Source organism: Melitaea cinxia, chromosome 29 (genome assembly GCF_905220565.1).
Source record: "Melitaea cinxia chromosome 29, ilMelCinx1.1, whole genome shotgun sequence".
Classification (NCBI taxonomy): domain Eukaryota; kingdom Metazoa; phylum Arthropoda; class Insecta; order Lepidoptera; family Nymphalidae; genus Melitaea; species Melitaea cinxia.
The window spans coordinates 4609702-4627615 of record NC_059422.1 but is presented as its reverse complement, the minus strand read 5'-3'; the positions used below and the strand labels follow the sequence as shown (position 1 = coordinate 4627615).

The 17914-nt window shown below is 36.5% G+C and overlaps 1 protein-coding gene across 1 annotated transcript; it reads left to right on the top strand.

Annotated features, from left to right (window-relative positions):
- The first annotated feature begins 4594 nt into the window (after nucleotides 1-4594).
- LOC123667948 (angiotensin-converting enzyme) lies at nucleotides 4595-16576 on the top strand. The gene is made up of 10 exons (XM_045601777.1): nucleotides 4595-4933; nucleotides 5985-6355; nucleotides 6799-6987; nucleotides 12532-12638; nucleotides 13454-13602; nucleotides 14011-14119; nucleotides 14334-14448; nucleotides 14590-14839; nucleotides 15670-15825; nucleotides 16341-16576. Exons 1-10 carry the CDS (start codon nucleotides 4611-4613, stop codon nucleotides 16501-16503), a joined length of 1932 nt encoding a protein of 643 aa, XP_045457733.1. The 5' UTR covers nucleotides 4595-4610; the 3' UTR covers nucleotides 16504-16576.
- The last annotated feature ends 1338 nt before the right edge of the window (nucleotides 16577-17914 follow it).

The following is a 17914-nucleotide window of genomic DNA, read 5'->3' as shown; positions in this document are numbered from 1 at the left end:
ATATTTTTGTTAATATCTGCATATATGTATACTAAAAATGAAAATAATGCAGTTTTTTAGGAGTGGTGTAATATTAATCCATTTAGGATTTTTATCTTAAGCTATAAGACAAAACACAATAATTATGACATAAAATAAAATATAAGAATTATTTTCTTCCAATAATGTAGTCGATTTAACTTATTTTTAATTATTGGACATATTTATAATTCTAAAGTCTTAATTTCCTTCCAATCCCACATACCAGGTAAAAGAAATGGTTTATTTAAGTGAATTTCTATTTTGGAAGCAATTGATTTAATAATAATAGTGCTTTATTTTTATTTCTAAATTATTTTCTGTGTCCATAGCGACTTAAAACTAATTTACGAAAACTTGATTATACCCTATTCAAGGAGCCATGAAATAAAATGTAAGCGAATAGTTCGTCATTTTAAAAGATGTATTAGCGATTTCTTCCAGACAACCTTTGGGTATAGAACAGCGTATAGAAAAGCGGTTAGGAAGTGTACAAATAATTGTTATAGAAATTAGAATACATCACAATAGATTATAAAATTATACATACATATATACATACATATGCTTTCACACTTACTTACATTCACATATACACATACACTCATATATAAATATAAACAATAGCGTAACGCTACAATGAGTCACCCTTTTACGTGCATGCAGCCGGCGTTCATCGATTTATTAGACGTTGTCACGTCAAAACCAATCAATGTCGGGTACATTAAGAAAAAAGTTTTGAGGTAACACACATAAAAACTAGCCCGTTGGCGCAGTTGGTAACATGGGGAAAGAGGCATAGGCCTCTACCACTAGATCAGCAGTGAGATATTACCACTCGTGTTGGCGCAGTTTGTGCCCTGCTTTCTACTCCGGGGGTTGTGGGTCCGATTGTGGGAATCGAATCTTGAGTCTGGGTGTAATATATATATATATATATATTTATTTATATGTGTATTATTTATATGTATGGTTATTGAAAAAAAAAACATGTAGCTATACAGTCGGCTGTTACCTATAACAAGCATTAGTTGCTTACTTAAGGAACAGATGACCGTGTGTGTATGTTATAAATATTAAAAAAAGACGAATTGATAATCTTCTAATTTTTTGAACATTGGAATTGAAAACATTGCGATAGATACACATTTAATGAATGAAAAAGAGAGCAAACGACCTTTATATACCAAGAGCTTTTACAGGTTTATTACTAGCCTATCAATGGTTTATCATACACTTATCAACAAGTGTCAAGATTTCAGATTTAAGCTTTTATTAAAACACTTGATAATATACCTATCTCGACATTACACTTAAATCTGATTAGCTTTCGTCGTATATACGTATTGATTTTTTTGGTTTATTATAACTAGCTGAGCCCGCGTCATCGTCCGCGTGGAATAAAAAAAAAATATTGTTCAGCTCGCAGAGTTACAATACAAAAATATTTCTAAAATAATAGTAGCTTAAGTTACACCCCCCGTCCCGTCAAAATTGGTCCATCCGTTTCAGAGATTAGCCGGAACAAACAGATAGACAAAAATTATAAAAAATGTTATTTTGGTATATGTACCGTATATACATCTATGTATGTATTTCGTAAAAAGTGGTTATTTTAATATTACAAACAGACACTCCAATTTTATTTATTTGTATAGATAAGTTCAAATTTGAATTTCTAATAATTGTTTGTTTTCAAACAAAAAAAAAAAACGACTTCAATTTACAAAGACGAGCATTGTACAATACATATTATGTGGCATAAATCAAAAAGTAATCGTCAGGTCTCACTCAAATTGTAGTGGGATCACACGGCAAGCACAAGCATATGAATCTATACTTAAACTAGCTGACTCGTCAAACGTTGTCTTGCCACACACACACTTCAGCCTATCGCAGTCCACTGCTGGACATAGGCCTCCCCAAGTTCGCGCCAGACATCCCGGTCTTCCGCAATCCTCATCCAGCCGACACCGGCAATCTTACGTATATCGTCGGTCCAACGGGCCGGAGGACGTCCCACACTGCGTTTGCCAAGACGCGGTCTCCACTCTAGGACCCGTCTACTCCAACGGCCATCGGTCCTGCGACACAAATGACCAGCCCACTGCCACTTCAACTTGCTAATTCTGTAGGCTACGTCGGTTACTTTCGTTCTCTCGCGGATAGTCTCATTTCTAATCCTATCTTTAAGAGAAACCCCAAGCATAGCCCGTTCCATTGCACGTTGAGCGACCCTAAACTTGTGGACCAGTCCCTTCGTCAGTGTCCACGTCTCGGCTGCGTATGTTAACACAGGCAGGACGCATTGTTCGAAGACTTTTGTTTTCAAGCATTGCGGAATCTTCGAAGTGAAGACTCGACGAAGCCTGCCAAACGCCGCCCAGCCCAACTGAATCCTCCTATCGGCCTCCCTCTCGAAGTTGTTGCGGCCCAGTTGGATAGTATGGCCTAGGTAAATATAATCCTGAACAACTTCGAGAAGGGTACCATCGACCGATACCGGTATCGGTATGACTTGGTTGTTAAACATGACTTTCGTCTTATCCAAGTTCATACAGAGACCGACACGTCGGGAGGACTCGTTTAGGCCGGCCAGCATTTGGCCTAACTCATCCAGCGTCTCCGCAAAGATGACAATATCGTCGGCGAAACGAAGGTGAGAGATGAATACACCGTTGACGTTGATGCCTCGTTCCCCCCAATCTAAGGTCTTAAAAACATCCTCTAGCGCAGTGGTAAACAGTTTCGGTGATATTACATCCCGCTGTCTTACCCCGCGCCGGAGGGAAATAGGTCTTGTTCTTTGGTCATTGACATGAACGGTCATCGTCGCCGCGTCGTACATAGATTTCAGTACATCGATATATCGCCAGTCGATATGACATCTCTGCAGAGAGTCCAGGACAGCCCAGATCTCGACAGAGTCGAAGGCTTTCTCGTAGTCCACAAATGCCATACACAGCGGTTGATTATATTCTTCCGTCTTTTGAATAATCTGCCGAACAGTATGGATGTGGTCCACGGTGCTGTAGCCATTTCGAAACCCAGCCTGCTCCGGTGGTTGGAATTCGTCGAATTTTCTAGCGAGACGATTCGTAACAACCCTCGAAAACAGCTTATAGACGTGGCTCAGAAGTGAGATCGGTCTGTAATTCTTTAACAGAGACTTATCGCCTCTCTTAAAGAACAGCACCACCACACTCCTGGACCACGCCTCCGGCGTGGTACCTCGGTGGATGACGGCGTTAAATAGTCTTGCCAAGGCTTTCAGGACTGGTCGCCCTGCGGCTTTAAGGAGTTCAGTGGTAACTCCGTCATCCCCCGGGGCCCTGCCGTTTTTAAGCTGCCCGAGCGCTGCACCAATCTCATCCTCTTCGAAGTCCGGGATACACTCCGAATAATGGCGCAACAATGGTGCCCGTGGATCTTCGGTGTCTCAAGTCGCAGGCTTGCGTGCGCTCGACGAGTACAGCTGTCCATAAAAATTCTCAACCTCTTCTCGGACCTGAGGGCGAGAGCAGACGGTTCTGCCATCTGCTGTTTTAAGCTTCGCAAGAAGGCTTCTCCCCAATGGTCTTTGGAAAACTTTGGACCCCCTATTCTGCTCAATCAGAGTAGTAACCTCTCTCGTATTTGAGCAGCGGAGGTCTCGGCGGATAAGTTTCCGTATCCTCTTGGAAAGAGCCCTCGTTGTCTTGCCGCTAGACGCTATTTAAAAAAAGACGCTTTTAATGAAAGGTGGTAGAAAGGTGAAAATTTGGGTTTGTATGTATTTTTCAACGCCAAATCATAATAAAATAAAAAATCAATAATTTATCTAAAAATCAAAAAAAAATTTAGGGGTGGACTACCCTTATGGGGGGAATGAAAAATAGATGTTGTTCGATTCTCAGACCTACTCAATATGCACACAAAATTTCATGAGAATCAGTCAAGCCGTTTCGGAGGAGTTTTACACCGCGACACGAGAATTTTATATATTAGATTATAAACCTGAAGAGTTTGTTTGTTTACTTGAACGGGCTAATCTCAGAAACTACTGGTACGATTTGAAAAATTCTTTCAGTGTTAGATAGCCTATTTATCGAGGAAGGCTATTATAGGCTATTTTTTTTCAAAGTAAGGCGTGCGAAACCGCGCTGTACAGCTAGTAAGAAAATAATCAACATAACACCCACCTAGTAAATTTAAAGTGTATTCTCTCTCTAAAAAGTTATGAAGTTACAAGTAAAAAATACAGTCGAATTGATAAATTCCTCCTATTTTTGAAGTCGGTTGAAAAAGACATGAAAATATGAATCGATAAGTAATATTTTCAACAGCTTTGACATTTACTGCCAGGCTGCTTATACTCCTGAATTTGTGCCATAAAGATTTTTTGGTAGTACAACAATACTTGTTTGTGTGTATAACTTTAATTCTGAAAATATTATGTTGTAATTTAAATTATTTGATTTTAAGACTTCTGACACATATTGTTAGATTTCTTTTATTACAGTAAAAACTAATACAAGCAACTATTCACATACAGTTTCTTTCAGGTACGATAAAGATGAATTCGAACTAATGTCATCAAGTGAAATCAAACAATGTCGATCATATTAATCCTACTCCTCCTTTTCGAAAGTCATTTATGTGATGATAATATCAACAAATTGTTTGATAAAATCAATGATGCAACTGTCAAGTTCAATGCCATCGGAGCAGATATAGCTTGGCAGGCATCTGTCGATCCTGGCAATCCAGAATTACCAAGAAAAGCGGCAACTTACCAACAGAAAAGAATTTATTGGCAACACAGAGAATGTAAAAGATTAGGAAATTTTCATAAAAATCGGAGTTTGAATTCGACTCAAGAAAGACAGGCTTATCTTTTGTGCAGAGAACCAAAATTTACGTATAGTGAAGCTAGGTAAGACTTTGGGGTTTTAATGTAACTATATACATATAAAAGAATGGCATTTGGCCTGAAATTATTTTAAAGTGATCTAGGTATGATAAAGTGTGATTATTTATTATTAACAAGAAATAATTTAAACGACAAATGTAATATTGGTTTGACTGTTTTGGTTCAATATTTATTTATTTAGTAACGGATACACGTCGTTGGTTTACAATCTCATTAATTTGTTAATTTGGTCTCCTAAAGCTGAGTTTACAAAACTACTTAATACCAAAAGCTAATTTATTAGTATGCTTTTAGTCTGAAGTTATAATATTAATTACTTTTTAAATAGTTCCGTAATAGTAGTTCCGTAAATAAAGTTATAAAATTTTATTTTAATTGATCTGTACTTAAAAATTTACAATAAGGTCGTAAAGTTAATGCACTCTATCGGAAATGAAAGCTACTTTACTATTTTATTACCGTTACAATTAACCGTTTATAGATTTAAACCATAAATTGAAATGCTTAAATCAGCACTTTAACACAATAAAGGCACTATTTTTGCTTTTTCTCTTTGAAATGTTTTGTTAGTAGGAATAGTGTCAGCAATATGCTGGTGTACTTCTGGTATTGCAGGCATGTAAGCTAAGTGGCTACGACAGTAAAGAATATAGCAACCCCCTCTCTTCCCGTGGCTGTCGTAAGAGGCGGCTAAGAGAATAACACAGTTCCACTACCTCCTTGGAACTTAAAAAGCCGACAGATGGCGGGATAACAATCCATGCTGACTTTGGAATACACAGGCCGAAGGCGGACAGCAGCATCTTCGTTGCAACAAAACCAGCCCTGCGGTCACCAACCCGCCTGAGCAGCGTAGTGAATATTCAACACACACGAGTTCACGCCATTTTTGGCGCGAACTTGTGGAGGTCTATGTCCAGCAGTGGACTGCGATAGGCTGAAGTGAAGGCGTCCATAGTCTACAGTAATTACTTACGATCAAGTATAACGTACGTCTATTTCCCACTCTAGAGGTACAAAGAACTTTAAGAGCTTGAAGAATTTTTTGTTACAGGGAAATAAGTAAAATTTACGAAGAACTACAACACATTTACACAGATGTAGTAGTTTGTATTCCACATAATGATCCAAATATTAATATAACGGCTAAAGAAAATGTTATTGAAGAATACATTTTCAGTATCAAACATTACTTAAAATTTAAAGAAAATTATGTTAATATCGCTGCTAAAATAGCTGCTAATAGTTTTAATGAGGAAGGAATATGTTTGAAAGGAGAAGAAGATTTTGAGAAAATGATGGAATATTCGAGAAAACCAGACGTACTAGAGTGGGTTTGGTTAGCTTTTAGAGAGAAAATGCAAATAATGAAGGAACCCTATGAAAAATTGATTAATTTGGAAAATACAGCGGCTCGGCGAAGTGGTATGATTTAAATATTAGTACCTATTTTAGATATACTTAGGGTAGTTACATTAAATAATTGCTTAAATCAATATGAAAACATGGCCTTTACTCCATATAAAAGAACGGTTACAGTTAAATTGCGAATATATTTTTTTCTACTATGAGGTTCTTCATTCATCAGGTTGCCATAATAACAATTGGGATCGACGGTTTTAGGAACATTCCGAGGCACGGTATACCCACAAAAACAGACACCTAGACTGGAATCCAACCCAAGACCATCGGCTTTAAGGCGACTACTTAAACTTCTGTACCACAACGTTTGTCTTCATCAGAATAAGTACTAGATTTAAATTTTGAAAATAGTAAAAACATCAAAGTTAACCTATTGTAATACATGTTCGAGAAAGCATAATAATTCTTTTTTTAATCTTTTACCTATAAAATTATTTTAATTTCAGGCTACACTGACATTGGAGCATCTTGGCGTGAAGAGTTGGAGATACCCAATTTAAGAACGATCAGTCATCGGTTATACAAAGATATAAAGCCATTATATGCGCTTCTCCACGGTGTCGTAAGATTTTATTTAAGAAGAGAATATGGGGACATTGTGCCGGAAAAAGGACCGATACCTGCTCATTTACTAGGTAAATATAAATACTATTCATAAAATTGCGAAAGTTTATAAGGATAGATGGATGTTTGTTGCTCTTAAGATTAACATCTATTGAACTTATTGTAATGAAACTTGGTATATGTATGTAGATAGCTGAAGATGCATGGTTACATAGTGCTATTTTTAGTCACGACTTTCACGAGATCGGAAGGACGTATAAACCTACAAATGTTAGAAGACATAAATTTGAAAATGATGTTTGTGTAATGTAGTCTCTGTATTTTAGTTTGAATGTGTGAGATAACGCATTGTTATTGTTAGACGGTATACTAGGAAAGTAGTGTTTAAGTATGTGTATAATATTTTCAACAGTAAATTATTATACGATAGCTATACATAAACAAAAATTATAAAAAAATTAATTTTGGACCATGAATATCAATCTATATATCTATATATTCTATATAATATATATAAAAGCGAAAGGTCACTCATCACGAAATTTCCGAAACTATAACACCTACATACTTGAAATTTGGTAAATAGGTTTTGTATAGGACGTAAACATCCGCTAAGAACGAATTTCACGAAATTCGACCCCTAAGGGGGTGAAACGTGGGTTGGAAGTTTGTATGAAAATCCTATGTTTTTGAAGTAAGAGACTTGAAATTTAAAATGTGTGCTCTATAGATGGTGAGAAGGTGTCTAAATAATTTATCTTTAGAAATCAACTCCCTTTTAGGGTTAAAACGGGGGATGGTAGGTTGACTCACTCATCACGAAATCTCCGAAAATATAACAACTATAAAAACAAATTAGGCAGGTAGGTTCCTTATAGGCCGTAAACATCCGCTGAGAACGGATTTTACGAAACTCGACCCCTAAAAGGAAAGAACAGGGGTTGCAAGTTTGTATGAAAGTCCTATGTTTTTGAAGTAAGATACTTGAAATTTAAAATGTACGGTCTATAGATGGTGAGAAGATGTCCAAATAATGTATCTTTAGAAACCAACTCCCTTTTGGGGTTAAAACGGGGGATGGTAGGTTGACTCACTCATCACGAAATCTCCGAAACTATAACATCTACATACTTGAAATTTGGTAAGTAGGTTTTGTATAGGACGTAAACATCCGCTAAGAACGAATTTTACGAAACTCGACACCTAAGAGGATAAAACGGGGGTCTGAAGTTTGTATGAAAGGCCTATGTTTTTAAAGTAAGAGACGAAATTTAAAATGTATGCTCTATAGATGGTGATAATTGTGTTTGCTCGCAAACGAAAAAAAAAACCGACTTCATAATTGATGTTTAATTTTTTTAGTTTATTTTTTTTTGTTTATTTTATTACATCGATAAGTAATAAAACGTAGATCGACGAAAAATAGTCAAGCAACTACGCGTTATCAAAGATTACTCAAAAAGTAGTTATCAGATCTCGATAAAATTTATATGTGACCACATGATAAACATCAGCTTTCGATTAAATTAAAAATTATCAAAATCGGTACACCCAGTAAAAAGTTATTATGGATTTTCGAGAGTTTCCCTCGATTTCTCTAGGATCCCATCATCAGATCCTGGTTTCCTTATCACGGTACCAAACTAGGAATATCCCCTTTCCAACAAAAAAAAAAGAATTATCAAAATCGTTACATCCAGTAGAAAGTTATGCGGTATAATACAACGTAGGTCGACGAAAAAAGCGTCAAGTAAAAACGCATTATTAGATATAACTCGAAAAGTAGTTGTTAGATCTCAAATAAATTTAAATGGGACCAATTGACACACACCACCTTTCGATTAAAACAAAATTTGTCGAAATCGGTCTACCCGGTCAAAAGTTCAGATGTAACATACATTAAAAAAAAATACAGTCGAATTGAGAACCTCCTCCTTTTTTGGAAGTCGGTTAAAAAGGAGTCCAAACAATGCATCGTAATCTATATATATAAATGAGAAAGGTGACTGACTCACTCATCACGAGAACTCAAAAACCGCTGGATGATCCATCCATCCAGGATGGACAAAGGTGAAATTTAGCAAGGAGGTAGATTATAGTTAGTAAACGTCCGATAAGAACGGATTTTTTGATATTCCACTGCTAAGGGCGTTTGATTGGGGTTGATAGTTTGTATGAAACATATTCAGCAGCTATAAGTTCGCTTGCTAGGAATAAAACTGAAAATAAAACTAAAAATGTGGTGTATAGAGATGTTTTATAAAAATAACTAATAAATTATACTAAATTGTGCCTTTTCTTTCGCCAACAAGCCAACACGCCAATGTGCCAATACGCCAACACGCCAACAGTCCAACACGCCAACAGCCCAACACGCCAATACGCCAACACGCCAATACGCCAATGCGCCAACACGCCAACACGCCAATGTGCCAATACGCCAACACGCCAACACGCCAATGCGCCAACACGCTAACACGCCAACACTCCAACACGCCAACACTCCAACACGCCAATACGCCAACACGTCAACACGCCAACATGCCAATACGCCAACACGCTAACACGCCAATGCGCCAATACGCCAACACGTCAATGTGTCAATACGCCAACACGCCAACACGGCAACAGGTCAACACGCCAATACACCAATGCGCCAACACGCCAATGTGCCAACACGCCAATGTACCAATACTCCAACACGCCAACAGTCCAACACGCCAACATGCCAACACGCCAATACGCCAACACGCCAATACGCCAATGCGCCAACAAGCCAACACGCCAATGTGCCAATACGCCAACACGTCAAAAGTCCAACACGCCAACATGCCAACACGCCAATACGCCAATGCGCCAATACGCCAACACGCCAACAGTCCAACACGCCAACAGTCCAACACGCCAACATGCCAACACGCCAATACGCCAATACGCCAACACGCCAATACCCCAACACGCCAATACGCCAATACTCCAACGCGCCAATACGCCAATGCGCCAACACGCCAATGCGCCAATACGCCAACACGCCAATGTGCCAATACACCAACACGCCAACAGTCCAACACGCCAACATGCCAACACGCCAATACGCCAACACGCCAACACGCCAACACGCCAATACGCCAATGCGCCAACACGCCAATACGCCAATGCGCCAACACGCCAACACGCCAATGTGCCAACACGCCAATACGCCAACACGCCAATACGCCAATGCGCCAACAAGCCAACACGCCAATGTGCCAATAGGCCAACACGCCAACCGTCCAACACGCCAACATGCCAACAGGCCAATACGCCAACACGCCAATACGCCAATGCGCCAACACGCTAACACACCAATGTGCCAATACGCCAACACGCCAACACGCCAATGCGCCAACACGCTAACACGCCAACACTCCAACACGCCAATACGCCAACACGCCAACACGCCAACACGCCAACACGCCAACATGCCAACACGCCAATACGCCAACACGCCAATACGCCAATGCGTCAACACGCCAACATGCCAATGTGCCAACACGCCAACACGCCAATGTGCCAATACGCCAACACGCCACTACGCCAATGCGCCAACACGCCAACAGTCCAACACGCCAACATGCCAACACGCCAACACGCCAATGCGCCAATACGCCAACACGTCAATGTGCCAATACGCCAACACGCCAACACGGCAACAGGTCAACACGCCAATACACTGCGCCAACACGCCAATGTGCCAACACGCCATGGACGCCAACAAAAATAACAAACCTGTTTAATAACGAACCGTTATTTATGATATTATATCTGTCCAGGTCCGGAAGAAGCCACTTCGCCTTCGACTTACCCTTTTTGCGCTTGATAAAGCTCCAAAAAAGTTTAGGGTTTGAAGACAAAGTTGTTTCCAGGCTATTCAAATACAATTTATAGTTTAGATTATGAAGGTTCGCGCAACGCTCCCTGAGCAATTTAAAAGTAATTAAATCACGAGGGTTGCGATTTTTACGATATTTAAATTTTTCATTGATGACTTTTATCAGTGCTGCAGAAAACCATAGCGGATAGACCGTGTTTTGGATTTGGGCACATGTTTAGCAATGATAATTCTCAGAACAGCAATCATAACTCGACAATTTCTTCTCCCAAGAATATTATTCAGGGCACTTGTAATTTTGTCATAGTCAGCTTTGTAGAAGCGGAACCTAGCCCCAAATACAAGATTCGTGCTTTTCCTGAAAGTAAATTTTAACGGAAAACTCAATAGGAGGGTGTAATGGTTCTATCCCGGAAAGAGGGTCCTTGCTTTCGCTCAATTGGGAGATAACCAGAGAGCTAATTACTGGGACTAAAACGCGATTTTTATTATTATTACAAAAATTATACTGTGTAAGAGCATTTAATGACATTAAATCAGTAATCCTGTTATTCAACAAATTATTCGTTGTTATCGGAGTCAGTGCAGGGCCAGTCGTCTAGTTCCAACACAGACCACCCAAGTTAAAATCCCCCCAAGAACGATTATGTTAAAGGAGCTAAGTTTATCAATTATATGATTTGTATTTAAAATGAAGTGTTCCAAGATATGTTTCTGTACCGGAGGGGGAATATAAACGGTGCTAATGTACAGATAATCAGTTTGACTATTGGTATTTAGCAGTTCAAGTTTAACCCATAAATCCTCACAGTGCGATATACAATTTATGTGGAGTAATTGTGAGATTTTTCCCAAATAGGAAGGCAAACATCTTAACCTAAGTGTATTAATATAATATATGATATGATATTTGAGAGCCAATTCATTGACGAAAGCAATCTATAAAATATTACGGTACAATGATTAATAAAATAAAAATATTCCAAAATCGAAAAATGTATCTCTTTTCGTAGCATAACAGATGAGATAATATAAAAAAAAATATCCCAACTGTTATGATAAGACATGATAAATATTTATAATATTTTTTATACAACTAGGTCGCCAAACAAGAGTACGGCTCACCTGATGGTAAGCGATTACCAGAAGCATTGCAAGCGTGTTGCCGACCTTACCCCGAATCTCCCCCAGGAGCTCTGGTCACCTTACTCACCACAGAAACACAACAATCATTTATTTATACTAACCTATATAACCATTTATCCATTCCGTACTCTCAGTTATTTTATGATCTTGAAAAATTAAAACGAAAAAGGTCCAATGAAAATAAAAAAAATTACATTTAAGTTGTTACATAGCGAGCAATGAACACTTTGTGACTGTCACAAACAAAAAAAAAAACTGTATAGTTATTATTTTATTTATTTATTGACAATTGACTTATCTCATATATAAAATTCTCGTGTCGCGGTGTTTGTAGTTAAACTCCTCCGAAACAGCTTGACCGATTCTCATGAAATTTTGTGTGCATATTGGGTAGGTCTGAGAATCGAACAACATCTATTTTTCATACCACTAAGTTAAAAAGGGGGGATTAAAGGGGTTAATAAAATATATGGCAAAACAACGTTTGCGGGGTCAGCTAATTATGTATATGACCATGGACATGAATATCAATCTACGAATTAAGTTACATTTTCATGACACACTAAGTTAAAGTTGATTAACATTCTGTATTTTTTAGGTAATTTATGGTCACAAAATTGGGAGCCACTGGCGAATATGATTTTATCGAAAGATATCAATTTGGACGACAGAATAAAAAGTTTGAATTGGACCGTGAAAGAGATGGTAAGTTTGTAAATCTCTTCTGTAGAGTGATTGGACCAGTTTTTGGATTCCAACTCGGTGTGCTTTGTACCAGAGTGTACGTGGTCCCCCTCGTTGACCCTGGATACGAATTCAGTGATCCAAGATGGGTTGGAGCTTGGTGGCTCGGTAAGTTCTAAGAATGACTCTGCACGTTGGTAGTTTCTTTATAGCATATATATTAAAATATACAACATCGGCTCTAAATTAGCCGGACCTTTAGCTCAAACATTATGTATTACACTTATTATACAGACGATTATTTGGATTGATTAACACAGATTGACAATCCTGTGATTACCTAGTAAAGTTAGGACGTGGTCCAAAACTTTTTATTTAGGTATATGTTATGACGTTTTACAGGTATATAAAAAAAATCAGTATACGTTTTTAAATTCTTGATTCAGTTGCAGTTGCAGCAGTTGCTTTTTTTTTAAAAATAATTATCTGGATATTGCATATAGTTAAACCAATAACTACGTAAGTGGTAAGAATGGGTGAGTGTAGCACTGGAACAGGCGAAAAGTTTTTCAAGATAAGGCCAGGTTTCGCACAAATAATGATAAAAAAATATTTGCAGACAAATTAAGAGCCAAGTACCACAGTTTTATTTCTCTCGTTATAAATTAATAATAGAATATACGAAAGGTCTTACTTAAGAGTTTAAGTAAGACTTTTTGTATATTTTAAAAGTTTTTTTATGTTACATATCTACCTATTATTTGAGCCAGTTGTTGACCTATTTTGGTATTTTATTTTAAGAATTACCTAATTTGAAATTTATCTTATTCTTGCAGGTCAAAAGAGCAGAAGACTTTTATATGTCGCTGGGTCTTCCGTCGATGACGGAAACATTTTGGCGGGAGTCTGTTTTTTCCCGCGAAAATCACAGATTAGCGCGATGTCATGGCACAGCGGCAGACATGTTTAAAAATGGCGACTACAGGTCAGTGTTGCCATTGTAATTGTAGAGAGAGAGTCCAGTCATTGTTGAGCCATTGAGTCATTCTTGAACCTATGGATGTTAAAACTTTTATTAAAAAAAAATTGTCATTGTCGAATAAATTAACACTATGATAACTAAATTTAAAAGGAATAACGTGAGTTTAAGTTTTTTTATAAGACTAGGTCGGTAAATATGCGTGACACAACCCTCCCGATGGTAAACGATTACCGTAGGCTATAGACGCATGCAATACCTTACTCCCCATAGGAACATAGCGCTACTTGAGGGCTGTGTTATTTAGCTGTGACCTTCTGTAAGGTCGAGATACTTCCCCAATTGTGCTTCTCTGAGCAGAATATATGCTATAGCTTCTATGCCTTAACTGAATTTATAAAATTATATTTTTAGGCTTCTTTATTGTTCTGGTGTTTCATTTGAAGATTTTTACGTCATACATCATGAATTCGGACACATACAGTATTATATAGCTTATGAAAATCAACCAGGACTTTTTAGGGTAAGATAATATAATATTAATAAATTTATTAAATATTTATTGACGCTATTGTAATATCTTTTACTAATCTTCTTGTATTCGAAAGTAATAAATTAGCTTAGAGATAAAACAGCATTCCTAATTTTTGGTTACTCGGGAGTCCCGAGAGATTACAATTACTGCATTTTTTTACTTTATTTTCTCAACAACACTATAGAATTATAAAATGTTTCAGCAAGCAAATTCAGCGTTACACGAAACCATTGGCGATACAATAATGTACGCAGTGATGACACCCCAACACTTGCATAGACTCCGCCTAATAAGAGATTCTGAACTTTATAATACAAGTGACATACATACGAATGCAAATTATCTTATGAAAGAAACATCGGATAATCATAAACAGAATATAGATAGCGATGCAAGAGATAAGTCATTTAGTTTAGATTTAGATAATATGAATCTTGAAACTCTTGAGAACTTTAAAGAAATAACTACAGACGAAATCCTCATTCTAAAACAAGCTTTGAATAAACTACCACAAATACCATTTTCCCTTCTCATAGATGAATACAGATGGAAGTATTTTGAAGGTAGTATAGATAAGAATCATTTAAATGAAGTTTTTTGGGCAATGGCTAAAGATATTCAAGGTATAGAACCTACTGATTTGAGGACTGAGGAGTATTTTGATATCGGAGCTAAGTTTCATGTTCCTGATAACACACCTTATATACGGTAAGTTGTGTTATGTTAATTTTTATCACAAAAGAAATAATTTCTCATGGTAGTTATTTTCTCTATTAGCGTAGTCATTTTAAATAGTATATTTTGTCTGTATGATTAATGTTGAGTTTTGATATTTATTTGGAATATTGGAAGTATGTTCATAGAAAAGAGATAAAGTTAAAAAATATATCACATTACTAGGTACTATAAACTAATAGCCAAAATGAAGCGATAGCAATAAACTAAAAGAAAAAAAAAACTAGCTAAATGTGACTCAAATTCATGCACCCATGGTTCTGTACAAACAAAATTATTAAAAATATTTGTATTAGATGATGTAACTAAAAATTTATGCTTTTCGCAATTTTCCTTTATCTGTGCTACAAGAAGATGCTTCATACCGAATTTTTAGATTCTGAGTTCATGGGAAGTACCCTGTAGGTTTTGATTCCCTTGCGAGTGTCGAAAACTTGCACAATTAAATGCTTTATCTTTTGATTGCGATGGCTTAGAAATTAGATTTTTTTCACAGCTCCAAGAGATAGTAGACCTAAACAGAGCTGAATTTCATATCAGCACTCATATTTGATAGGTCTTGACAGACAGACGGACAACAAAGCGATCCTATACGGGATCCGTTGTTTCCTTTTGAGTTACGGAACCCTAAAAACACCTTCGAGGTCTTATGTTTGTAGCTACGCAAGGACATCGAAAATACACCTTTTTAGTATTGACTAAGAATACGTTTTTCGTTTCAACTTAATTTAAAAATACAGATTTCCTTTGTATAATGTATCTAAGTGCCAATGATAAGTTTATATATTTCTTTCAATTTCAAGGTATTTCCTAAGCAGTTTTCTTCAGCACCAACTCTTCGAAAGTTTGTGTAAGGCTGCTGTTTTCGGTCACCGGAACGTTAAAGAACCTTTACCCCATACTATAAAAATGAATAGATGTGATATATACGGGTCTAAGGCCGCAGGAAGAATATTAAAGTAAGTTACTTGTTGTAAGACTTCTAGTACATATTAAACAACTATGTTAACAATCAGGTGCGACAGCCTTACAGGCATTATGGCGTTGTTTACTTTTACATAAATACTGATTGTTTCTTGTTTTTTTGACGAGTCGTTGGCGCAACGGGCTCAGCACTGGTTTGCGGCTTTTGCGCTGGCGGTTGCAGGTTCGTTCGATTCGGTCATATAGATGTTTGCCGTGATCTGGATGTTTGTGCAGGTCAGTCCTTATAGGACTCCCCAATGTGCCTAGGGAATATCGCCAACCCGCTTTGGAGCAGCGTGGTGGATTAAGTTCTCTCTGATCCTTCTTCTTCACGGGGATACATGACTAGGCCCAGCAATGAGATATTACAAGCTGATGCGAATATATATTGCAGCTGCGATGAGTATTTTACAAGGGCGTTAGTCCTTTTGACAGTAACAGTTCTGAAGATTTTTGTTCAGGTAATTAAATATATTTTAATACATGTGTAATGCGTTTTATTTTTCAGAGATTTGATGTCGCGTGGACATTCCCAACATTGGAAAGAAATTTTGCGAGAAACAATAGGAGTGGATAAAATTTCTGCATCTGCCCTCAAGCGACACTACCGCCCTCTATACGTAATGTTGATGCGACTAGTCGAAGAGCACAATATTCCTATTGGCTGGTAATAAGTTATCTGGATTTATATATTTGAGTAAATATCTATGATGATACTGTGTTTGTATTAAAGGATGATTAAATTATTTGTATTTTATTAATCTCTATTCAATAATGTTAAGTGCCTTACTTATTAGCCTACCTTATAGCAACTAAGGTGTTTGTATTTTATATTTTTTGACACTAAATTCCGCTAAGGAATGAACACTTCTGATTTTTTTAATGTCAAGTCAATACCGAATCTTTTGGGGGAAAACGTAATCAGCAGTTTTTTTTCCAAATTTTTTTGTCTTCCAAAATCGTAGGCAATTATATCACCATAGTCTTAATCAAATAATAAAAAACAATTGTAGGTGATACTGGAAAAATCATTAACGCTATTTTAGCAACACTGGAAGCCACTACATTAATTAAACAAACAAATTAAAAGTGAAAAACAATAAAACAAAAGCTTAAATTAACAATAAATATATTTCACTTAATTTAATTAAATAGTGCGCTGACGTTAACTTAAATAATTACAAAACATGGAAAAAGTCATAGAAACGTATAAAATTAAGTTGTCTGTGAAATAATTTATTAAAGCATTATAGTTAATTGACAAATTCAATATATTTACAATATTCTCTAAAGTTATGGTAAAATGAACATTATAATCTAACACGGCTTTTTAATATACTTTTTTTATAAAATATTTACAAATATTACTATTTACAAAAAGCTTAAAAAAATAATATTGCGAATAACGCGAGTATTTTCTATTGCTTTCAGTATCCATTTTTTTTTGTAAATTTTTACTATCACATTTTAATTTAATACCAACAATTTTACTAATAAAAGATATAAATACTTTTTTTAAACGTCAAACCTTTTGGTTTTATAATCTGTGTAGGGTAACAAATGTGACGTAGCAATTAGTGTTGCCATTTAAAAAAAACATCAATTCAATATACCTTTATGAAAGGAATATAAAATTGGGAATGTTGTAATAAATAATTTGAATATTATATCAGTACGATGATGCAATCTCTTGGTGTGATATAAAAGAGGAATCCCGATTATGCCAGGCAGTACCGAATTGATGAATGAAATAGTTATGAGGAAAATTTTTAAGTAATATTTGATATCTAACAATGAACAATTTCCAGCTAATATTGGGCTTTTGACCCTTATTTTATTATTTATCAATATTAAGTCGTTGGGGACTTTTTCCAGGGGGGACCAACGGTTTAGCTGAATTAATATCAGCTATTTATTAAAAAATGAAGGTCATTATTATTGTTAAAGATTAAAATACCCATTCACTATCTTTATTTTAGTGTGGTGTTTTTGACTTTAGTGAAGTTGATTAATGCTGTACATCTGAAGAGATTTTTAGGGTAAAATGCAGAATGCGATTTTTCCCTTTTAGCTATGCTTATG